The 25,214-nt window shown below is 43.2% G+C and overlaps 1 protein-coding gene across 2 annotated transcripts; it reads left to right on the forward strand.

Moving 5' to 3' along the window:
- Positions 1 to 24,736, forward strand: plod2 (procollagen-lysine, 2-oxoglutarate 5-dioxygenase 2). 2 transcript variants are annotated; one of them, XM_079291819.1, is made up of 20 exons: positions 1 to 422; positions 6,270 to 6,361; positions 7,548 to 7,684; positions 9,637 to 9,800; positions 11,448 to 11,560; positions 11,649 to 11,712; positions 11,952 to 12,049; positions 13,008 to 13,109; positions 15,977 to 16,102; positions 16,190 to 16,311; positions 16,836 to 16,940; positions 17,818 to 17,943; positions 18,716 to 18,857; positions 19,587 to 19,649; positions 20,703 to 20,816; positions 21,126 to 21,191; positions 21,382 to 21,486; positions 23,107 to 23,253; positions 23,468 to 23,593; positions 23,766 to 24,736. In XM_079291819.1, the coding sequence occupies exons 1-20, from the start codon at positions 320 to 322 to the stop codon at positions 23,919 to 23,921; spliced, it is 2,271 nt and encodes a 756-aa protein (XP_079147945.1). In that variant the 5' UTR covers positions 1 to 319; the 3' UTR covers positions 23,922 to 24,736. The 2 variants fall into 2 exon arrangements, with proteins under 2 accessions (XP_079147945.1, XP_079147946.1); XM_079291820.1 differs by lacking the exon at positions 19,587 to 19,649.
- The last annotated feature ends 478 nt before the right edge of the window (positions 24,737 to 25,214 follow it).

Raw genomic sequence — 25,214 nt, forward strand, 5'->3', positions numbered from 1 at the left:
ACTCCGTTATCTCGCCTCTCTTCATGGGCTGGAGCTTCACCGGGAACAGGCTGCCGCTGCAATTAAGAAACCACGCCTGCTGCTCTCCAATTACCCTGATTTACAGTACTTATACTACTCTTCCCTGGAGCACGAGCCACCTCCAGAGCTGCCCGACCAGAAAAAACTTCACATCCTCTGAAGGACTTTATTATTTTTTTAATTATTATGATCGCGAGAGCGTCGGCTGCATCACGATCCTGACCACTGCCGGGAGAAGGGCTAATAGTCCGGTGGTCACTCTCACTTTTTGTCGGGGGGAACACGCACAACACCAGCAATGGAGTACCTCGTGTTTTGTTTTGTGTTTTCATGCTGGGTGAAGTTTGCAAGTAGCGTCTCCTCTACTGACGCACCTCAACCTCTTGCGCCTATTCCCAAAGGTAAGAAACTTTAACTCTCCCTCCTATTGTTTGCGCCGAACTCAAACTCCGCATAATCCACCGCTAACTCCGCACGGAGCTTCATCTGAGTTCATTCAACACATCGTGAGACTACTGAATAAAAAATAATAAAAAAAGTATTCTACCGCGGCTCCCTGTCAAGCGTAACATGTAACATGAGCGTTAAAATGACATGATAAGATAAGATAAGAGCCGTCTGCGGTTTCTCACAATCCGGGTTTGCATTTGATGTTGTTTGGGAGCGCATTTTATGCGCACACGACAGGCTGTAAAACGTACGCGCGCGACAAATAAATAACCAATTGCAGGCTATTACGTGCTTGAGAAACAGAGGATAGGTTGTAAAGCTGATGTAATTGAAGGCTGATGGAGCAGAGCCAAGAAGAACCTGCTCACGTGCTCAGCTGTTGAGGCAGCCTACATACAGTATAGGCTGCATGTGTAGGTCTAAAGCAGCCTGTTGTATGTGTGTGTGTCTGTGCAGTTGTATTGACTTGTTGGCATGTCCCTCTTTGCTCAATTTCTCTCAATTACCCTCAGATAATTTCAGTTAAACGCAGCTCTTTTCACAGTCCCAGGGCTTCTATAAAGACCTGCAAACAACAGCATAAGTGGGTACATGCGTTTCTTTAATGCAGACGTGTCGTGGGCTCCTGGTGTAAGTTAAGTCTCAAAATCTGGTACTTTTTCTTTTAATGACGTATTTTGTTGTGGGGGAGGAAGTCCAGTATTAGGGCACAACAGCTGCCTTCAGCCTGCACAAGTCGGTTTTGTCCTCTGGTCTGGACTAACTGGGTGTCTGTGTTACACACATGCCATGTATTCCAAAGCTTTAGATATTCTTTCGCTTTTCTTGTTTTTCTAACCCAAATAGAAGCCTTTTGTTCTCGACTCAGACAAAGTAATAACACACTCTCGTCCTGCCATGGGGCCTGTGTGGGTCGTAACATCTTTATTACACCTATTGTATCAGGTGCAAACAGTGTGGAAACATTGTAGCTTTTAGGTGGGTCAAGATGCTGGTCATCACAGTGACAGGGTACTACAAAGCAGAGATAGTGGATAGCAAGGAATATAAGATAGAATATTGCACACACCGGCTGTATACAGTTGTTCGTATCTCCTGGTTTGTATTGAATGCCACCTGTGCAGACGCAGGGAGAGTGTTTCTCTGTTGGTTCAGACTTCACATTCTGATACCTCTCCGCCAACTCCTCTCTGAGACCACAATGGTCTGCCAACGGGTGGCGCACGGACTGAAACGGTGTGATGCAGCGACAAAAAGGGACAGTGGAATAAGTAGGAATGCAGGCCTCTGCCCATTTCTCACCTCTGCGCACCTTGCCAGTCGCTGTGAACAGCTGACGTGGCTGTCGGATTTGGAAAGTTACAAAAATTGGGCAGAGTAGAACCCCCCCCCCCCCCCCACCACCACCACTGTCCAGCCACCTGAATGGAGCCTTTCACTTATTTCTGACAGACTGTGTGAACAGTTCAGCACTTCCGAGTAACAGTGAGAGTATTTATCGGATTCTACTTTGAACTTTTTTAACTTGAAGATGCCACTGTCTGAAAAAAAGGTAAAAGCTTAGGTGATCTAAATGAGATCTGCTTTACATCACTATCTTACAGAGAGATGTTGACAGTTGCTTGGAAACAACTTTGACGTTTACAAGGACACACTTCTGGGTGAGTGTGTGTGGGAGACCAAGATAAAGGCCATGAATCAGTATGATCGGCTCTGCGCTACCGTTTCATGGAATAGGCATCTTTAGATTCGACCTTTCCCAGACAACACTGACGTGTCAGCAGGGAGCATTTTATACAGAAGAAAAGGAAAATCCACCGCAAGTTGTCCTTGCCTTGTACTCTGTATCACAGCGGTCTCTATTGCATGTAATTCCAGTGTAACAAAGAAACAAAGCCTGTTGGCAGGCCAGACCTGCAATCATGCCTTAGCACGTTGTTGCTTCAGCACCACAAGGTCGGTTCCCTGCCTTCTTTTCAGCCAACGAAATGTATGCTGTTGTCTGTTTTTGTTTCTTAGCCGTCTGTGGTATTCTGCCAACTTTCGAAGATATAACTTGAGCAGGATATCAAGCGGATAGTTCCCATGATGCAATACTCAAAAAAACAAGTGACATTTCAGCAAAGTTGTCAGGACTGGAACAAAAATCCCATTGTGCTACTTAACGAGCCATTTAAATGACCACCATTTAAAGGACTGTTGAAATTGCCACGTATTGTCCAACTTGTAGCACTTTATTTAAGTTTAAGATGGAATATTTACTGTAAAATAACGTGATACAGTTTTCAAAAGGAGAGAAGTGGCTTCATGAAAATGACACCATCGCAGGACCAACTAGCAGCTCTTTACTAGGAAGTTTGCCTTCAGGTAACAGGTATTCCAATCATTTCAAAGTACCGTAGTCTTTTTTGAGTTGAATTAAACTAGGTCCCGTCAACAATAAAGGATTTAAAGCTCTACAGAGGAAATGACCGCCCTAACTGTAATGCATGACATGAACCAGATATTAGTTGTTTTTTTTCTGCATTTGAGTTGTTTTTGTCAGGTAAAATAAAAAAGCTATTCATGTATCAAAATGACATCACTGCAAAATTGTTTCCTGGCCCAGTGCTGGTGACATCATGCCACATCCTAAAGGCTCAAGTGCCTGTGGTTCGACGTGTGTAATTGAAAACACAGCTATTTTCAGCAGACGCACTTAAACACAGCCCGTGTATTTAAAACGTCGCTCGAAAATAAACGCCATTTTAGCTGTGGACAGCTAAGATGATGTCCGACTAAGCAACCTGTGAGCGTTATCCAGTTCCTTTGTGTATCCATCGCTCATATATGTTGACTACAGCTAGTTACAAACGCATGCATACTCTCCTATAGCAACAATGGTATGTTGGCAGGTCTGGGGGCTTCTGCCATTAGATGTCAAGTGCTACTTCTGTGCCAAAGCCACTTGCATTCAAATTCTAACACATTCTAAAGCTTTAAAATATGTTAATATAACCGTAGGTCGGGTAGCTTCTATGTTTAGCTAAGGGCTGAGAATAAAATGTTTTTTAAGGGAAAACTAAGCAGTTAATGAAAGTTGTTTTTATATATCGTTCATATGTAAATATCTAATTCTTATGGAGAATTTACGGAGATGTAGAGCGAGATTCAGGTCATTGTTGAGCTGTCCGCCCCACAACTTTACTGTTTTGGTTCACTCTCACAGTGAAAGAGCTTTAAAAACGCAGCGTACACAACCTGCTCAGCACCAAATGTCAGTTAAAGAGCCAGATATTTCCCCCCAGGAGTTGATAGAAAACCAAAAGCTCAAAGAATATTGGATTTACATTTGCTAGGTGGCCAGAGACAGGACTCCAAAAGAGTGATAATGTTGTTCCATAACTGATGGATGAGTAGATGAGCAGCTGCTAACAAAATCCCCATATCAAAATAAAAAGGTGCTCACAAACTATTCCCGCTGTCCTCAGATGGGCAAAAAGTAGTTTAATATCGCATAAAGTCTTTATGGACTACACAGTGAACATTTGATGAAGTCCAGAGCGGTAGTGTTATTTTACAGTTGGATGAATAACACGTTTGCACTGTTGGTGAGATTAAACATCTCCCTGGTTCCAGCTGTGACCCAATTTTTCAATTCAAGCGCCACTTGAATGTGATTCTGGTTTCCCCAATGGAGGTGAACAACAACTTAAAGTTCAAGTCGAGAAAAATGTTGCCATTCAAACTGAAGTATTAAGCAGTGCCAGAGTTAAAGTAAGAACATGACACTTGCCCTTTTATCTTTTGCAAGATGGATGAGAATGACACTGAGGAATGTTCTGCAGGTCTCTGGAGCGAGATACACTCTGCTTCTGCTCTGATTAAGCCTGTTCACTGTCCAAAATATGGATTCTTCAAAATGCTCGTCTTCCCTTTACTGTTTTGAAAAGTAGGCCACTAACTTATTTGCCTCTTCATTTCTCTTTGCTAAGGTTTTATCTTTCACTTACATTGTAGATGTGTGACAGGTCTGTTTCCATTCGTATACCTGCCAACAGAATGTTGTTTTTTCCTATGAATTTAAAATGCAACCTGGCTCAAAGTGAGTAATACAATGAGGGGGATGTCCCTGGTATGTAAAGGCCTAAAACTGAACTACTTGCACTTTCCTTTGCCCGACACCGTTTGCGAACACTGTTTACTTAGATGAGGAAAATAGACAGAACAGGTTTGTGTTCACTGTCCAGGACTGTCTCGTTAAAGAGGAAAGATCCTGTTATACTTAAGCTCAAGGCCAGGGAACAGTCCCATGATAGTGCTTTTTGTTCTGCAGGAAACGCTTACGTAAGCGTTGCCCCAGCCAGTGAGTCAGAACTTTTGCACATCAGACATGTTTCTGTGTTTACTCGGACTAACCACTCATCCTCCAAAACCGTGGCTGTCTAAAAACCTCTCCTTATGAGTGTTGCCACCGGTCTCTCAGTTATGCTTCGTTGTCAATGTGATTGACATGAAAACACATCAGAGAACTGGAGGATTGGCATATGATGCAATGTTTTATACTCCATCTGCTTTATACTCCATCATCTAAAGACAAGAGCACGGACACACCTATGTGGCTCAGGAGAGGCACCACTTCCCTCTGTGTGGTGCTCATTTAGAAACCCAGGTCTGTGCTGCCTGTGTCTTGATGCTGTTAGAGGCAGAAACGATTTCCAACCTGGTACAGAACTTCTGTGTCAGAGGAGACCTGGAATGGCTATTAGAGGCGCGACAGGGCCACAGCCTAGACTGGGATGAGAGAACGGCTGAGTCCCATTGACAGGAAATGGATGGAAGGAGGCTGCTTGAAATGTACTGTAGTGTGGGTGGGTGGGAAGTGGGTGATTTTGATTGTGCTGAAAAATAAGGATTTAGAATAGAACCTAGACTCTTGTATGAGGATTTAATTAGTTCAAATCTTCCCAAAAATGAAACATTAAAGGCATGTCTTGCACAGTTTAAGAGCTGGAATACAGAGAGCCCTTTATATGGCCCTGCTATGTTCTCCTTCATACTTCCAATACTACTTGCAAAAGTCCAATACATCATTTTACCAGGGTCGAGTGGAAAGTAGTGCTGTATATTAAATAGAAGGCAGGTTGGCTCTTGAAACGTGAAAAGCATTTGTTTCAACTGGTCCTCTAAAACCATATTAAAATGCTATCAACAACATTGTGCGCATATTTAAATTTCCTTTTGGAAGCTGGAAATGAACGAGTACTCCGGCTTCATGCAATAATAGAGTTTGATGAACCGGATCCAGTGATCAAGTGGACCCCCAGTTTCTTTTACATAACACAGTGGGTGTAGTCTGCCTCTCTAGCTTCACACGAGGCTACTTCACGCGGTGCTAGTTTGTATTCGGTCGAACCCTTCCTCAAACCTCAGACGTCGGCACTCATGGCCACTGTGGAAATGTCCCGGAGGTTTGCGGGAGTTCTTCTAACCCAGGACGAAAGGAATGTCGACGGAAGAATCCCAAGTTTAAGAATATGCTTCTGTTTTTGAATCAAATGAAACCTATAGTTGATGTTCTTAATTTGAGATGTAGGTTTAGACTGCTAAACCAAATAGGAAGCAGTTTGTTGACATGGGTCTGAGGTTTACAAGGAGCTTGCTTCACAGAATGGGGAATCACAAACTCACTGTGTCTTTTAGCTGCAGCAGTAGAGCCGCACATCCCTATAATTTGGTAGACAAAAACCAGGTGATGACTTTATGAGTCGCAACTTTTGGACTGAATGTAAGAATGTGGAAATTTCTTTATTTTGCAGAGAAATTGCTCGTCCTGACTGTTGCCACAGAGGAAACGGATGGCTTCCTGCGCTTTATGCAGTCTGCAAACTATTTCAAGTACACTGTGAAGGTAAGGTTTTCTCCTCATTTTCTAAAATGATGCCCACTAATGTGCAGTTTGTCCTGGCTAAGGATGCCCCACACGCGCGCAGCGCGCACGCGCGCACGCGCGCACGCACGCGCGCGCACACGCGCACACACACACACACACACACACACACACACACACACACACACACACACACACACACACACACACACACACACACACACACACACACACACACACACACACACACACACACACACACACACACACACACACACACACACACACACACAAGCAGCCAAATGTTTCCAACACACACATCCCAAGATTGATTAGGCCTGTTAACGGGAACAATGGAGTGCAGTAAGCTGCAAAGTCATCCATCTTAAAGGGATATTTCCTTAAAATGGGTCCAGAAATCCCCTCTGACGTTGAAACCAGTGGTAATAAAAACATTGGGTTTTAGTGCACCGCCCGAAATTGTGTGGTCCACTGCTTCTATGTGTGACCCAGGTGCACTTGTTTGTATTCAATCTCCTGCAGACACACACTTGCAAGCTACTGTGCTAGCTTTTTTTGGGACACTTACTGAGACTTTTATCAATACGAGTTAATGTTGTCATCTTCCTGTTATTCTTTGCTTGGTTATGCCGTTGCTTGGTGTGGATCTTTATACAGCAAACCCACTGACACTACATGAGTAAACAAAGACGAACAGGGAGCTGATAACTTGACCGCAACTTAGGTTCTACCTCAGTTCTGCAGGAAACTCGGCCCATGTGGATCATCGGTATGAAGCTGCCGTAAACTCCAAGGCTCGCACTCTTATCTTCATCTCCCGACACAGTTGTGTGCTGCGTTATTTCAATCACGGGAACATTGTGTGGAACTGTATTTTGGCAGCACTTACGCAAATGAGCTGTTAAAATGTAGCATAATTGCCCTGTTTTTCAAAGCAGCTTTATTTTCTTCTCATAGATATTAGTGGACACATCTTACGCCGCCCTATTCGAGGACAGTTCTTGAAAATGTCTCACATATTCGAAGTGAAATTTGTTTTTCTCCCACTGGCAGAATTGCTAACTGGTTTTGAGAGATTAGAAGAAAGAAGAGTGAAGGACTTTAGATAGTGGGGATTATTACAGTGCTGCCTTCTGTGGACGTTTGGTGTCAACGAGGCTCTGAAGCTTCATGTGTTCCGTCTCAGGTGTTGGGAATGGGAGAAACATGGAAAGGTGGTGACGTGGGTCGCTCCATCGGTGGAGGGCAAAAAGTCAGACTCCTGAAGGAGGCCATGGAGCCTCTGGCTCACCAGGAGGATCTTGTTGTCCTTACCGTGGATAGGTATGTTGATGAACAAAGACATGTTTTTGCTTTTTTGTTCATTCCTTACAGTCATATTCCCAAGCGACATATTACCTTTAAATACTGTAGGAAGGCGAAGTGCCTCATTCTGATTCCAAATTTTTGCAACGAACAAGTAGAAGAAAGAAAAAAGACCAAATACATTTTTTTTTCTTTGCTCACTCATGCGTGTTTGTTACTATTTTTAGAGATTGAGCTTTGCTCCAATTTAGCTTTCATTTAAAATCTAGAACATTTCTTCAACAAGAAAGAGAGGCAAAACACCTTTAATTGCTAAGTAGATGTATGAATTAAAAATTTAACAAATTTTCACAATCACAGACTGTAATAATTGCTATGAAAGTGACGCCTCCTCAGTGAGGTGCTTCTGCACAGTTCTACCCCCCCCCCACACATTCTTCTACAGGCATTATTACAGAGCAAAGGCAAATATACGAGTGTCATTTTCACATGCAGGTAGCTGCAGTTTTCAAAGCCGATGGAAAGTCTTAACGAGTTAATGCGAGTGGTTTAGAATAATAACAGCTTTTGCACGCGATATTTCCTCAAATGGAGCAGAAGATGATGATACTTAGTGCACGATGTCACATGAATAATGTAAGCTATAATTGCTGTGCAAAGTTGTCACACCCTTGAAACAGGTAATTGGATAGTTTCTTCCTTTAGAGTAAATAATTGTGGTGACAAAGTGCACTTCATAGAAGAGGGAGCTGTTCAAATGTCTTTTAAAATCTATAATCCTGCTGGTTTTCACAATGTTTGATTCAGTCACAATCTCACGTTCTGTCCTACATGCAACTCCTTTCCCGAAAATGTAAGTGAAATTAAAATCCATTAACTGTGTTGTTGAGCTTCTGAGCGTGGGCTGAAATTCCTAAAATAAAAAAAAGATTGCATGCAATTCAAAAGCCATACAACGCAAACGGGGACTTCAATTGTCATTCACAGCTAAAACATTTTCAGTCACTACGTACATTTGGAATTGGCGGAAATGTGTCATGTGTATAAAAGGACTTTTGGGCTTTAAAAGTACAACCAGTTAATGAGCTTACCGTATTACCCAAACACCACACATTTGTAAAGGCAGTATGAAAAGGTGGTGGTTCCCACTTTTAAATCCATTAGGTATGTTTATCCTAATATCACAGTTCTGTTGTAGAAGCAAAGACATGAAGCAATCTTAGATGATAATGTAGGCAGCGAATGTAAGACAGTCCAGTTCACTGCCAAGCTACATCTGTCTTGTTTGTTTCCTTATTATTCACTTTTTAAACATTGTCATGGATGTTGTGTCCTTTTGATTGCAGATCTTTTCATACGAAAGCAATAAGCATGATTAATGAGTTAACAAGAGACAGAGGGTAGTTGTATGAACGTGTGTCGTGTGTCGTGTAATGTGTCGGCCAGATGTGGATACAGTAGAGCACACGGCCTTCTTCACCCATCTTTAAACTTCTCTTCGTGTCTGACCGAGGTTGGCTTTCACTTTCCATGCAACCTTATATAAATTGTGTGTATATATATAACACAGAATTTCTTTTTGGATAGGTTTAAGACTGGTGTGTCACATCTCCAGAAACATTGGTTTCCACATCCGAACAGATGTATTTGAATGGCAGCCTGCTTTAAAACAAGTCACCATGAGCCACGACTTTAAAGGATTAAGCACAGTACCGCTGTCTGTCACAGAACTGTGTGTATATTGTGTGTTAATGTCTGTCAAAGCAGGACTCTCTTGGAAATACCTCACGGTACAATCCACAACCGCTTGCCGATACAAATGCTTACTCGTGAAGAATGTTCACTGTTTACGAGGTTGTGAGTCAGACGCAAGATAGAAAACAGACTTTAAAGAAAGCTGTCAGACTGCCCCTGAAGGGGAAAGACGTGATAATGATCTGTTGTATTCTATCGTCACTCCTCCCTTCCAGCTATGATCTTATCTTTTCTGGGGGACCAGAAGAGATTCTCAGGAAGTTCCAGAAAGCCAATCACAAAGTGTTTTTCGCTGCAGAGGGACTGGTATGGCCGGATAAGAAACTAGCTGACAAGTACCCCTCAATCCGCAGTGGCAAGCGCTACCTCAACTCTGGAGGTGGGTCCCACAAATTGTAAATATGATCAAAACATGTTTTGACCTGTTGAATCCCGTCCGTCATGGTGGCTGACAAGATACTGTTTGAACACATTGTTATCTCCGCCAGGTGTAAGCCTGGATGGAGGTTATGTGTTGGTCACCTTCAGCTGTCAAACATTGAAGAGCTGCAGGCCTCGCTGGAATTCAGGGGGCTGAGCAGCCGTGCAGCAGGCTCACTGTGTTTGCTCTAAAGAGTAAAATATAAAAACCACAAGACTTGTATTATTATCTCCTGCTGTAAAATGGAAGTATATTTTTCCTGTAAACTGTTTACTTGAAGTATTTCCTGTCTAAGGTGGCAGAAGAACACTCGTGTGTATATTAGGCTAACTTCAAACTTCCTTTTCAACCATTTTTTTACGATAGATTTATTTAGTGGTCACTCTTCCGAACTTCATATGAAGATGTTTCGAGGCATAATATGATTGTGATATGAACTACATGAAAGATACTCAATGAGGGGACAAAATACTGAATGTGTTTTTTACAAAAGGAGCAACAGGACATGCCATGGCCAGTTGCAACCTGCCAGTCGTTCAGGACACTGAATTACTGCTTTCCATGTGGTCATCAGTCCGGTCTGACCTCCCGCGTATTGGAGCCCAGCAGTCTCAGACCGATCACAGGCCATTTTTAGCATTACTGTCATTGACATGACATGTGGATTTGTCTTGTGACCCAGAATGTGCAACAGTTTGTATAAAATTGCAGGCTTTGTTTGTGTTGCTCAGGCCACCGCCCATGTGACCATTGGGGGAAAGTTTTAAGGCATCTGGACACACACTGCTTTTGTCAACGAGAGCGGAGTAATTCAGGGACGGAATAAAGATACAGAAGGGTTGTGTGTGTTTGATATTAAATCTGATCACAAAGCAAACGGATGGTGGCAGCCATCAGGGCGAGCATGAACAGTTGCAAGAGCTATCAATTAAACAGTTTCTGTCAAAATAGACAAAGCAGAGCTATAAAAGAGAGAATTCTTTGCATTGGGTCAAACCCGCATGCACTTCCCAGCACTCTCTAGGATTTTAAAGCCACTGATTTGAGGATACGCCACCGGCAATATGATTAGCATAAAGTCTCAGAATGTGCTTTAACGTTTTTGTTGCTACTGCCATTTAGATTATGTCATGTCTATCCAACGAGTTGTTTACGATGTCTTCGGCTTTGCTTTTTCTTTCCCTCTTTTTTTTTTAATGATGGGTTGCAAAACTCTGCACACCAGCGACATACCCAAACCCTGCAATCTATCACTGTGGTCAGTGTCCTTGAGCAAGAGAAGGGAAAAGAGAAGATGGGAAAACTCGAGGAGAGATAGCCATGAGACTGTACATTTAGAGAGGGTGTGAGATATTGTTCCGGCACACAAATATAACGTACAGATTGCAGCTTTCTTACTGCCCATTATCGCACTCCGTTCTATCTACAGACCGTGTGAAGAGAGAGTGCCGGCCCATTTCTTGTGTGCTTTGGGTTATTGCCAAAAAGTCGCTCCGGCAGTATACTGAAATGGTCACCGAACAGTCTGTCCGGACCTCGTAAACGACTCTCAACCCTATCCTTTACCGCTGGATGTGTTACATACTGTTTATTACTTACTTGCAGGTATTATCGGCTATGCCCCATACATAAACAGAGTTGTTTCACAGTGGAACCTCCACGACAACGACGACGACCAGCTCTTCTATACCAAAATATACTTGGATCCTTTACAGCGAGTAAGTACCTTGTGTCAATGCTTAGTATTAAAGTATATATTCCTATAAAGCGTATCTTGGATGACTAAGATATCCTTTTATATTTCAGCAAACTCTCAATATGACTCTGGACCACAAGTGCCAGATTTTCCAGAACCTGAATGGGGCTGTTGGTGAGAAATCACAGAAACCAATCTGTATATTACATGTGGTTAAAACTCAATTATTTTACACCACAGTTTTCTGCTGGCTCTTGTAAGTAAAAAATTAATAAAACCATGTTGTTTTGCTCACGCACTGTGAACGATTAGATGTTTTCAGAGAAGTTGAAAACCTCCTGAGCTCCGGCCCATGTGGCAAGTCAATTTTCATAACCTGGTCTGAGATGTCTCTTGTTCCTCTTTTTTGGCAGATGAAGTGCTTCTCAAGTTTGGAACAGACAGCGTACGAGTTAGAAACACAGTGTACGACTCGCTGCCAGTGGTCGTCCACGGCAACGCTAACACCAAAGTGAGTAAGAACTGATGCAGTCAGACACACCTAACGGAGCGTACAATGGCACATCATAGAAACGTTTAAGTTAATCAGCCTCATGGACAATAGCTTTGGGTCGAGTTATTCAACTCTTCTTTTCCATTTCTTTTAGATTTTCATCCAATGAGCATGAATCACTAAAGATGTCATTGCACTGCATGCATTCCCACACATTGAAGAAAATATAAAAACTGTTGTGTGATACTTTCCAGTAATCCTGGCCAGGAAATCCAGCTCATTATTTCTATGGAGGAGAGGGGTCTGGCCAAAGATAGGCCTCAATAATTCTGTCAATATGTCCCCCACTTTATCTTCGCATTCGCTCTCTGTAAATTAGAGTGATGGACTCAGCGAGTAGAAAAGCAGGATGTCTGTGAGATACCGTCATCATTCCGGGGAGAGTTTTTCAGTCTTTTTTCCTTCCCCCTTCTCTTCACGAGTCTCACTGCACCGTCAGCGCCCGTCTCTGGCCTTCCTTGGTAATGAACCAAACCGTTGAGTCATTCTTCCCAGAGAATTAGTAGATCACAAAACCTCCGTTAGAGCAGGGGTTCCTACCATTAGAGCTTCCTCGCTAGATTCCTGACCATTAGTTGTACTTTTTCACAGGTTTCACGCTATGACCAGTCTGGTTATAAATACGTGATAGTCTGCGATAAGAGATACTGAGAAGGGATAATTACACCAGATCGTGAAGTCTCAATTCTACAAAGAGAGACATTTATAGCCTGTCGTCTTAAGTCTGACAAGTTATCACCTAGCTGAAAGAAGTGGATTGAATACCCGCAGTACTATTCCAAGGTATTCCAAACACATCGTGATGAAGATCAAAGGGAGCCCTGCTCTGAATCACAGACATATTAGGAGTTTTTGCTTATGCCGATATTAATCTTCTGTAACCTGGCATTCACCTGCTGAAATCTTTCCTTTACAGATGTACTTTAACTATTTGACAAACTATGTCCCCGATACATGGAACTATGCGCACGGCTGTAGCCACTGTGATGACGACGTTGTGGACCTGTCTCAGTTAAAAGTAAGTTATTTTCTTGGGATTTGCCGTTCTCTTCTGTACATTTTTCAAATTGCTGCTATGGAAAGTTTGTATTAGGCCAACTCCCTGTGGACACAGGAAAAGAAAGAAACATTGCCTGGTCTTCCAGCATGAACCATCTATCTATCAGTGACTGTCTAGACCAGGGGTGCCCACACTTTTTCGGCTTGCGAGCTACTTTTAAAATGACCAAGTCAAAATGATCTACCTACATTAAAAATGCTGAATATCTATTTATATATATACATATACATATATTCTGTATATTTTTGGTCGGTCCCTTACTCTGATGACTTGCACTGAATGGGATTGGCCAGAGTTGCATAGTCCTGACAGTAGCTGCTGGTATCCGCCTCAAGCAGACTTCAAATGATCAACAGTCATGGTGGAACGGTGTATGGACTTAATGTTCTTCATGTATGAAAAGGCTGACTCACATAAATGAGTAGAGCCGAATAATGCAGTCAAAAAGGGATCACATTTCCTCATGTTTGGGTACTTTTCCTCTGTGAGAAAACTGTCCATGAGCCCTGGACTTCAGCTGCAGTGTCAAAATCTCATCCTCCACTCCAGACGAGTTCAGGTGAAACAATGTTGCAATTTTTGATGCGAGTGAATCAACCTCAATATCTTCCCGAAATGTGCAGCACATAAGTGTAGCAACTGGCTCGAGTAAAGCAAAGTCTGGAAAGCGTTTGTCAAACCCTGACAGACACTTGTCAATCTGCTCTGTGTAGCGCGCACTGTCAAGTTACGCACACGCCTTCCGTTGCGTCTCCAGTTCTGACGCAAGGTTTTGGACGTTTCCCAAATCATGGCGCTGCAGATGTAGCTTCTTTAGTGGAAATAAATTGGAAGGCTGACTAATTAGCTCGCCGGAGTTTTGCAGTAGCTCGCGCGGTTGACCGCGCATACGTGGTGACCCGTGTGTTCGAAAATCAAGTGGCAAATGCCATGAGGACGTCTAACTTTTTTTGAATGGCATGCGATCTACTCGCACTACCTCCGCGATCGACCGGTCGATCGCGATCGACGTATTGGGCACCCCTGGTCTAGACAGTAGGAGTGGAGCCCAGCTTGTGATATTTCAATAGATATGCAAGAATGTTTGAGCTGCACACACTCCCTTTCCAACAATAATATGCTGTGTACCCGTTGGTCCTTTTGGACCCTTTTAAAAGAGCATAAGTGGCAGGGAAACTACTCGGGGAAGAGGAAGCAGTGCCCTGCTGTGGTGCAGGATATGGCTTCTGGGGTTTCCACAAGGGCTCATTTAAAGGGGAGTCACTGTTGACCAGCCTGCCTTTTAGTGGGCTTCTCAGTGTGGGCTGTACCCACAATAGTGGTTACGCGGAAAATTCACTTCAGCCAAGGCTGGCGACATATAGACAGCAGGAATGGCAAAAAGATTTGGCTGTGAGGCTGCGTCTGTTATGAAAACGTACTTCTCTCATTGCGAGCCACTGAGGCATAGCAGAGTTCCCAGTTAGTCCATTCTATTATCGCCGTTGTTATCTGCGTTGTTTCTGCAATTTAGTTTGGTACAAACCTGCCCAAAAGCGCAATGAAATTGGTCCCCGCAATCAAATTTGCATCAAGGTCTTCGCTCTACACGAACAGCACAATGAAAATCACAAAATGGGAGTCACGAACCCCTCAACGTTTACTCTGTTTCTGTCAGCTCCTTAAATAAATGGAGCCCATTCAATACAAACCCAGCTACATGAAAGGCATCTCTGTGAAAGTTGCTCTCACTGGTCAAACTGCGTCCAGGCCTTTCTTGTGGGCTAAACCCAGACCACTGGCTGTCTAGCTTGGTTCTTCGTGTCCTTTGCTGTTGGGAATAAGCTGCGGCCTTGCAGAGCGTGCTACTTCTACCCTATACTGAGCAAGCCAGATTCCGTCATCACCTATTTTGTCTCTAAAGACCATGTGTTGCTGCTTTCTGCTTTAACACACTTTAGTCGTTCCGTCCCCCGCCCTCTTTGCCACTCCTTTCCTTTCGCTGCCTGTTTGTGCGGTCTGTCCATAACATCTTAGAAAGATGCTCGGGTTCCCCCCCTTTTTTTGTGCCTGAGAAACAGTCATTGCGGAAACACGCAAATTAGACGGTTGGGCTCAGATCCCTTTTCATCCCCGGCCCAGACCTTCGCTGTGAACTGGTCAAGAGGACGAGGAGACCAGATGGGCTTGTGTGGGCTGGAGCTGTCCTGGGAAAATGGTTCCTCCTCTCCTCTGAGTGTCGTGCTCTATTTCTCTTTATATATCTTCTTTGCCCCGACTGTCTGAGCCTTCATTTTGTACTGTCCTCACATCACACGAGAGACACACGTGGCAACCGCAAACAAACAAAAAGGCAAAGAAACATACTAATAGTTACTGGATGCAACCTAAGTTCTACGAGTACAAGGAGGACAGGAAGAGAGATGGTGCGAGATGCCGCGGACGAGAGACGTGAATCATGACCAGATTGTCATAGTTTATTAAAAATATATAGTATCAGTTACCTTACTTCAGTAACTATCAGCTGCCTAGATGTAACTCGAGAAACTTCCACTTCAATGTATTTGTTCTGCAATAAAGTCTGCATCACAGAGAAGCTAATAACGGACTAATACATACTGTAATAAACAGATAATAAGCCCCTCTAACGCTGCTCCCATGGAAACCCTCCCTTTCCACAGGAAACACTGAAGAATGCCGTCACGGACAACATCTGTTGCAACTTCACTCTTTGATTATGTCTGACGTAAAGTGTCAAATCATCCATGATTTATGTTAAACAGTGCGCCTTCGCCAAGACCCGTTGTGTGAAATAGTACTAATTTGTTTCCTCTCTGTTTACACAGGAGTATCCCAATGTGTTGGTTGGAGTATTCATCGAGCAGCCAACTCCATTTCTTCCTGAATTCTTCCAGCGGCTGCTGACCCTGGACTATCCCAAAGATAAACTCAACATTTTTATCCACAACAATGTGAGTGTATGCAGCTGATCTAGATATCTCCCCTGCATGGTCCCTTATACGTGGCTTCTAATCCATTAATATTGGCTCCCTGCTCAGGAGGTTTACCACGAGAAACACATCCAGAAGTTCTGGGAAGAGAACCGAAACGTGTTCAGCTCTTTCAAGGTTGTGGGACCAGAAGAAAATCTGAGCCAAGGCGAGGCCAGGAACATGGGCATGTATGTCTGTACATCTGTCATCTCTCAGGACCTGTGGTTTGAAATGCAAAACTGATGAAACCAGATGATGGTGTTTTTGGCCCCAGTTGATCAGAGCCTCTAGCTGCTGATTGCATGATTGTTTTGACATAGCAGTCAAGTAAGTGCAGTTTTTCCCTCTGATTCATTCTCCATGAGCTCCCTCTCTCATTGATCAGTGTTAGAGTAACTAGTCTGTTGTCACGGTGATAATTCAATCTGTGAGACCGCATCACAGAGATCCCATCGCAGCACGGTGCACCTTAAAGTATTGTTAAGGACAGCCCTATAGTGAAGAAGCCTCAGGTGTGTTAGCAGTCTCTAATCTTCCTAAAATCACATTATCCACCGGAGGCCAAAAGACAAGTCAGTGAGCAGCCTGACTCTGCAAATTAAAAATGACATCTTATACTTCGGAGTTAATAAATTCCACCATGTGACCGTGATTACTTCATTGAACTGTAATCAGCCCCGGATTGAACAATCACCGCTTCCTCTTTCATTAGGGATCTCTGCCGTAAGGATGCCACGTGCGACTACTACTTCAGCCTGGATACAGATGTGATGCTCACCAACAGGCAGACACTGAAGCTCCTCATTGAGCAGAACAGGTAATCACATGGTAGCTGGAATAGAAACCGCGCCGGAGCTCATTTCGACAAGCCTCCCTTGGTTGTTGTGATCGTTGAACCGTTAAAAGTGGCAAAACCGCAGGAACATTACAGCCGAGTGAATTAAAGTTTTAAAAATAAGCCGCTCCGGCTTCCTGCTTGTGCTCGACCACATGGGAACAGCGAGTCCATGGCACTAACCCTGAAATGCCACTTTGCATTATACCAAAAACAAACCCCTTGTTAAGAAACCTCCCCGTGAACTATGTCATTGTGGCTGTGGCGCTGCACTGTGACCTGGGAGTCACGCGGCGTAAAACCCCTTCTAGGATATTTAAAGAGCGCATGAGAATTCTCTGCTGGCACTGAAGTTGCGGGACGAACATGCCAATCTATCACAACTCAAAGAAAGCATTAGAGTGTCGCAGCGCATCCATATCGAGCAGCACTGTGATTTAGGGCTCAAATATTTCTCTGTCTACCCAGTTTATTTCATGGAAAAATTGTGGATTCATTGTGGTTTGGGTTTGCTAAAAGAACAGCAGTGGAAAAATCCAGTGTTACTGTATGCCATGGAAATTCAAAGAAATAGACCAGAGTCTAGGTAAAACAAAACAGCCTTCTGCAGCGATGCCGTTATCCTCTCTTGAATCCAGTTGTGCGTGATCTGCAACTCTGGTTGACATTATGCGCGTCAACGATCTGCTGGTGACTTGGCAGTGATCATATCTTTCCACAGAGAGGTTTGGTCTCCTTGATGCAGCATCACTGCGAGACCCAGTACATTAGGTGGTTGGCGTTCTGTGAGATGCCACTGACTTGTATCTGCTCTGACAGAATTCCCATCTCTTCCACTCTGCCTCCTGCTTCCCCACAGGAAAATAATTGGCCCCCTTGTCACTCGTCACGGCAAGCTGTGGTCCAACTTCTGGGGAGCCTTGAGCCTGGATGGTTATTACGCTCGCTCTGAAGATTATGTCGACATTGTGCAGAGGAAACGTGTGTAAGTCACAAGTGCATTAAGGCTACACACACACACACACACACAGCAATGGCTTTGCATTTGTATGGTTCACACATTGGATCTCTCAGCGTGTCCATGACTAAAATAAATCTTGTCCTATTGCGCTGAAGCGGTTCTCATCCACGTTTAGCCATAAACACCAATACACACACACACACACACACACACACACACACGATGCCTTTATTATGAGCTACATCCTAGGATACACATGTGAACATGTCATTAAAGCCACAATCAACCTGAGCGGAGATTAAGTGCTGGGCATCAAAGCCGTAGTGTGACATAATTTGAAATGGTGACCAGCTGGCGCAAAATGAGTAAAACATTAATCCACCAAAGTGGAAACCACAGATTTAATCGCCTGTGGGGGGTGGGAGACAGTAAGGGATCAGGTCCTACTGGTTGGTCGGTGTGTGCGTGGGCGGAGAGGGTTGGGATCTGGAGATAGACTATAGTGCAAGTGGAATAGGCCGTAACAAACTGGGACAAAAAGACGGGAACATTTCACGGGAAAAAACACAAACTTCTTTTAAACCTCTTGTAACGATAATATTCAGGACGCCTTTTACCACATTTGACATGCGCTGCCCTCATCGTACCACGTACTTCACCAATATGTTCTGCACCAACTCCTACCACACACACCTGTAGTCATGAGGATTACAATAAAAAGCAATCTCCTGTACTCCAGGAATGCAAAGTTGACAGTAAAATGAGCACATTGTTTCTCCGTGTCCGTTGTTTCTAGGGGTATGTGGAACATTCCTTTCATGGCACACGTATACCTCGTCAAGGGCACTGCTTTGAGGAAGGAACTGAAGGAGAGGAACTACTTTGTGCTGGAGAAACTAGACCCAGATATGGCTGTTTGTAGAAATGCCAGAGAAATGGTAAGAATACTCGACCGCCATCTTAATGGATTCATGCCTCGATAGTGTACACATCTTGTCACGTTGTAGTCTGCACTGGGTAGCGTCTATAATAACATGTCAGTATTAGGACACGTAGGGGACGTATATACTCGGAAATGTAATTCTGTATTTACATAAAGAAAAGATTCACACAACGAGTTTAGAATCTTGACACTATAAAAAGTTTACAGCTCAACGGAAACGTTGAAAAGACAGGCAAGTATGCGGGCATGAACCTCCTCTGTTTGTGGTTGCTCTATGGTGCGTTTCAGGTTCTCTGCTCCCATCATCCTTCACTTTCTCTTGCCCGTATTGTCATGTGACCACAGGCAGTGCAACCCGTTGCAATGTTTGGCTTGTCGGTTAAGTCTTTGTAATCTGTTCCTCCAGCTGTGTTTTATCTCACTGACATGTCACCTGTGCTCTAAACTAAACATCTGCCATGTCGGGTCCAAACTTGGTGTGCTTTTGGATTGCTTGGCCTTTTCTTTTCCCCCCAGCATGCATTCCTCCCATGTTAACCCACGAAAACATCAGCTTCAGAGGGACCCTTGCTACTTGTTCATGCAGGCATTTGTTCTTCTCCTCCTGAGTTGCTTTATATGTGACACATATATATATATATATATTTGACCTGTCACCCCTTCTGTTAATCTGAAACAGTAATTTATGTTATTCTATTTACATGATGCTTCTCCTTCATTTTAGACCAGTCACAGAGAAAAAGACTCCCCTTCTCCGGAATCATTCCATATGCTCAGGCCCCCAAAGGTTTCCATTTGTTTTGATATATGTTGGTGGAATTCATAAAATGGAATATTGATTTTCTGTCTATGCTGCCGCCGATATCCTTACGTAAAAAAAAAAAAATCAGGTTGTCTGGCAGATCTTTGGAAATTGATGTTGATTTTTTGCTTTAGTTCAGGTCTAAAGTCAGATATTTGTTGAAGCTAGATAAAGAAAAATGCCTGTTTTTTTAACAATACATGAGATCAAGAAAGAGAAAGAAGGTTGGAGAGTGGATTCACATGCAAGTCCCCTGTCCTGATGCCTTACTCCAAATGGCCAAACCTTCCAGGAAAAACGTGTAACCATCTGCTCCCTCCAAACACACCGACTGATCTCAGACTAGGCTCCAACAATATTTATTTTCACTCGCGGAAACCATCTGGACTAAATCACAGCTTTAACAACATGCGTCTGTGCATTAGCAAATTCAAAACTCGCACCAGGATTTTGCTAAATTACCTGTAATTTGTCTGCTTTTCCCCCTACAAAGCAGAGTCTGATAGTGAGTCCAAGTACAGCCCAACACAGCACCCCCCCCCCCCCCCCCCCACGCTTCACTGTAAAGGAAATGTCATTCCTGGACTTGCTTTGTCCCAAGCTGCCCAACACCCCTCTATCCCTGTTCTACCACTCCTCTCACCCCCCCCCTGTTCCCAACCCAGCCCTCCCTCCCACCACCCATAAATAATCTTAGATTATTTATATGGTATTCGTGTCTCTTTTGGTTCTTCGTTGACCCTAATTGATTTCAGTGTGTTAAAACACACTTGAATCGCACTTTATTTCTTCCATTTTTTTGAGGCAAATGAAGCTTTGAAGTAGTTTGCCACAGGTAACGCTTTGCCAGTTTTTATGCCAGCGCTAATTGATGAGTGTTGAAGTCGTAAACAGTCTCAATAATTATGACCTGCCATGTGTTGATGTGCATATATTATGGCTCTGCAGACATGAATCTGTTAGAAATCCTGCCAGTGAGACATTAAAAGAGATTTCAACTTTTTGTGGAACTGACTGAACTTTTCCCGTTTGCCGTAGGGAGTCTTCATGTACATAACAAACCGGCACGACTTCGGGAGGCTCATCTCCACAGCCAATTATAACGTTTCTCATTATAACAATGACTTGTGGCAGATATTTGAAAACCCCGTGGTAAGTCATTATTATCTCTCATCATTGTACGTACACAAAGAAAAGCCATTGTTTTGTCTGAATAGCTGAGATAAACAGCAGCCACCTGTAAAGGTTATTAGCCATAATGGAAGGATTAGAGATGCGGGACGATTCTGTCGTAATAACCTCAGCGTGATAAGACTCCTGACTGATAAGGCTTTGTGATTTACTACTGTATTTGGCACGCTGGGACCTGCCCTGTGGGAGAGGGGATTATCTCTGAGGTATGTAGGTCAGCAAAGAATCCCAAAAAAAAGGCAACTAATCTAAAATGATTTATCCTTACAGGACTGGAAGGAGAAATACATCCACCAAAACTACACTCAAATCTTCACTGAGAACAACATGCAGGAGGTTTGTATTGAGCATGTGTGTGTATCTGCGAGTGTGTGTGTGTGTTGGAGATACAGGCTGCGAGACGGTGAAAGAGAATGACCACGCAGGACAGAAAGCTCCACATCTGTTTTTAACATATCTCGTACTACATTACAGTCACTGCAGCTCGAGGTGAAGGTGTGACTCTTTGTTTCTGTGTGTGATGCAGCCGTGTCCAGATGTGTTCTGGTTCCCAGTCTTCTCAGTGAAGGCATGTGATGAAATCGTGGAGGAGATGGAGCACTTCGGTTCATGGTCTGGAGGCAAACATGAGGTCAGTACTGTTAGCTCAGATTTACTGAACACAAGAGCTGGAGTCAACACACTGCAGGCATACATGCATTTCTTTCTGTGGTTGTGTAAACATCTATGTAAGGGCAAGAATGTGTGGAGACTAATAGTATGGCTTATTAGTTTAAGAACTATTTTTTGATTAATTCATTAATTGTTTAATAAAATGTCAAACTATATGGGAAAAATGCCAATTTCATGTTGACAGAGATATAAAGATGTCCTCTTCCAATCGCTAATTTTGTTTAATAAGACTACTCACATGCTAACGTTAAATCCATTTGAATTGAAATCCGACTTTCTATTTTTGGGCAGTGGTGAACGCAGTCATCAAACTCTGGTGCAGAGCTAAACAAGCAGAGACCCTAAGACCGCTTTATAAATCGTGAAGTTTATAAAGTCAGTGGAGATAAACTGAAGAAGGGATTTGTGCAGACTGGAGTCAAAGTCAGACTAAATATAAAACACACCAAAAGTATCAATTTCACTCTGGTTTGGACGATGGCTTGTGAAAGTGCCCTAAGAGTTAACAGCCATGCTAACCGCTCTGTGAGGCTACGCTAACATCAGCATGCTAACACGCTCACAGGGGCAACTCTAACATCTTAACAGGTTTAAAGGTTTAATGTCAACGTGTACAAAATGTTTTTCATTTGCTGAATTAACGGAAGCTTTCTTTTTCAAATCAAAGCCCATTATCTCTCAACAAATGAAGTGTTTTAGTGCTAAATAACACCTTTCTAAAGTTGGTGACAATAGGTTGCCCAACTATTTTCCTGCCACGGTTTCACACAGGCAGCACAGTTGGAAACACCAGGGCACATTTTCTCAACCCCATTAGCTGTAATTTATTGAGCAGGCATTAAAAACGGACACTACTTTGAAATTGCCCGAGTTAAGATAATGGTCACTGGATGAAGCCTTGCATGTCTCCTTGTGGTTAAGTGTTTGTTGCAATTATTCCAACCCAGACACCAACAGAAGGGAAATAATCCCTCATGTTGCCTTGTAAACTTAATTGTAACAGCCATGTGGTTGATGTCTTTGATGGATGGGGGAGCTCTTACTTTCAAGCTACCTTTCACACCATGTCATGGAAGGGGGGGGGGCACATGTTAGCCAGATGTAGGGGGTAGTAGCTACTTTCTTGCATTTTGATGTCATATTTTTGTGAGGACACGCACACACGAGTGGTGTTCAGGGTACTTGTACACACATGCTGAATTTTATTATCATTCTTTCCAGCTCCATAGTTTGAATATAACCAAATAAATGGTTATGATGTTGTGTTTTATGTTAATGGTGTCTATTTCATGTGGCCTGTTTTATGTAGTTTGAAATTGGTAATTAATGTGTCTAAGAAAGTTTGTCTGGGAGACTAAATGTGTACAGATACTTTGACTGACTCTGGGTAAAGGCTGAGCTGGATGGCTCATTAAGCCTCATGCAGGAAGACAAGACGCCTGCGATGTTAAAAACACACACACGCACAGACACGTCGTCATTTCACTTTGCGATCGCACCACATTGGAGGACGGTGGGTCATTTGTTCCGTCGTCACTCACACGGCATCGTGCTTTATTTTTCCTCTACTTTCTCTCAGGACAAGCGGATCTCCGGCGGCTACGAGACCGTGCCCACGGACGACATTCATATGAGGCAAATCGGCTACGACAAAGAGTGGCTGCACTTCATCCGGGAGTTCATATCACCCATCACGTTAAAGGTTTACTCTGGCTACTTCACTAAGGTCAGTGTGAACTCGTGGAGGAATAGAAGAAAGATAAACACCACCTCTATTTGCCCCAAATCTAAGAATTGAAGTTACCTCTTCTCATGGAACCTGTTTTTACATGTGAAGTATGTGAATGAACAGTGGCTGACAGCTTTGTTTTCCATAGGATATGATCAATGACACACGGACTGTCAGCTAACTTGATGTATTCATGCACTTCATCCCACAGGGTTACTCAATAATGAACTTTGTGGTAAAATACACGCCTGAGAGGCAAGCGTACCTGAGGCCCCATCACGACACCTCCACCTTCACCATCAACATTGCCCTCAATAACAAAGACATAGACTTTCAGGTAAGGACTTGTGCTGAGGGAGATGCATCGCATACGGTGCAATACCTCAACGCATCAAATTGGATTACAGCATCTTCCTACTATCCTTGATAACCCCGTTGACTTGTTGTGACGAGCATTATTCTAACACTCAGATTAAAATCTTCACCATTATCTTTGCTTTTTCTATCAGGGTGGGGGTTGCCGTTTCCATAGGTACAACTGCTCCGTAAACGCACCCCGGAAAGGCTGGAGCTTCATGCACCCGGGACGGCTGACTCACCTCCACGAAGGCCTGCCCACCACCAACGGCACCCGCTACATCGCAGTGTCCTTCATCGATCCCTGAGCTGATCCCATTATTCTGTAAATTAGTCTTTTCACTTCGCTTTCTTTCTTTCTTTTCCCGTCATGTTTGTTTTGTTCCGTGTCCCAGATGTTTTTTCTGATGCTCTTCTTTTTTTTTTTTACAAAACCAGAGCTTTAGAAAGGAATAAATGATTGCATGAAAGGAATCTCTGTCAAACAGAGTGTGGATGGGAAAGGAAAGTAATTCACACTTTCAGGGTACACAACTGTTCCACAATCTCATTTCAGATTATTCTTTTAATTCTAAACCAACAACTGAGCTGGAATAATTGGTGTTGTAGCTTATCCGGATTTTCACATTAGTAACTTACAGTTTCATAACTTTGCTTAATGTAGCATGCACGGACGTTTGTGTTTCAGGTAAAATGTCGCTGAAGACATTTATACTGTAACAAACGGTCACTGCTTCAATGACTACTGGTGCTTATCAACACTCCACAATTCTGCATTTGAGATTTAAGTAAATATTTGTTTGAGTGTAAGAGTTTCTCTACCATGAAACAGTTTGGATTATGTTTGAGATGAATAAATCGAGTTTTGGAATTTTGCACACCAGAAAAGCAAGACAGCAGAATTCAATATGAATTATGTTTGAATGAAGTTCAATATTCTGTTTTCCTTGAAATATTTCTCGTCCTCTTATTGGAAACTGGTAACATTCATTTGCTTTCCTGAAGACATGTCTGCGATATTTTTCTGAGAGATGTGTATGAATGGATTTTGAAACTCAGCAAGTTTAACTTATTGTCAAAATGTAATAAAAAAAAAGTCTTTATAAAAAAAATAAAAAATCTTTTCTCATTTACCATTCTGACAGTTATTGATTTTGCATTTAAAGCAAACAATAGTTGTATCTACACACTCTGCTTAGAGTGACTCAACTTTCTTTTGTTGATACTTCTGGCAGAAGGAAGGCAGAGTCTGGAAAAGATCGCTCTCCGCCACAGACAGCCTTTCATTGTGTATCTGTTTGTTCTCTGCGGAACACGTCACATGTAGAAACAATCAGGCCGGGTCTGGACTGCAGGGAGCAGCACTGGAGTGTTTGGGGCGTGGTGCGATGATGTGCATCGGTGCAAATTAAGCTCAGTTCACTGTAGGGGCTCAGTGTAACCATGTGCCCTTATGAAGGTAGCTGGGGCTTGTGAGACCGATGACAGAACTACACACTACTACACTCGTGAAACATCATCTAAGATCTCACCTTCCTATCAAATCCCATTCGTTTTTAGCACCCAGAGTCTCTGTTTGTGCTCCCTGTGAAGGCTGGATG

This window comes from Melanostigma gelatinosum, assembly GCF_949748355.1.
Source record: "Melanostigma gelatinosum genome assembly, chromosome: 20".
Taxonomy (NCBI): Eukaryota; Metazoa; Chordata; class Actinopteri; order Perciformes; family Zoarcidae; genus Melanostigma; species Melanostigma gelatinosum.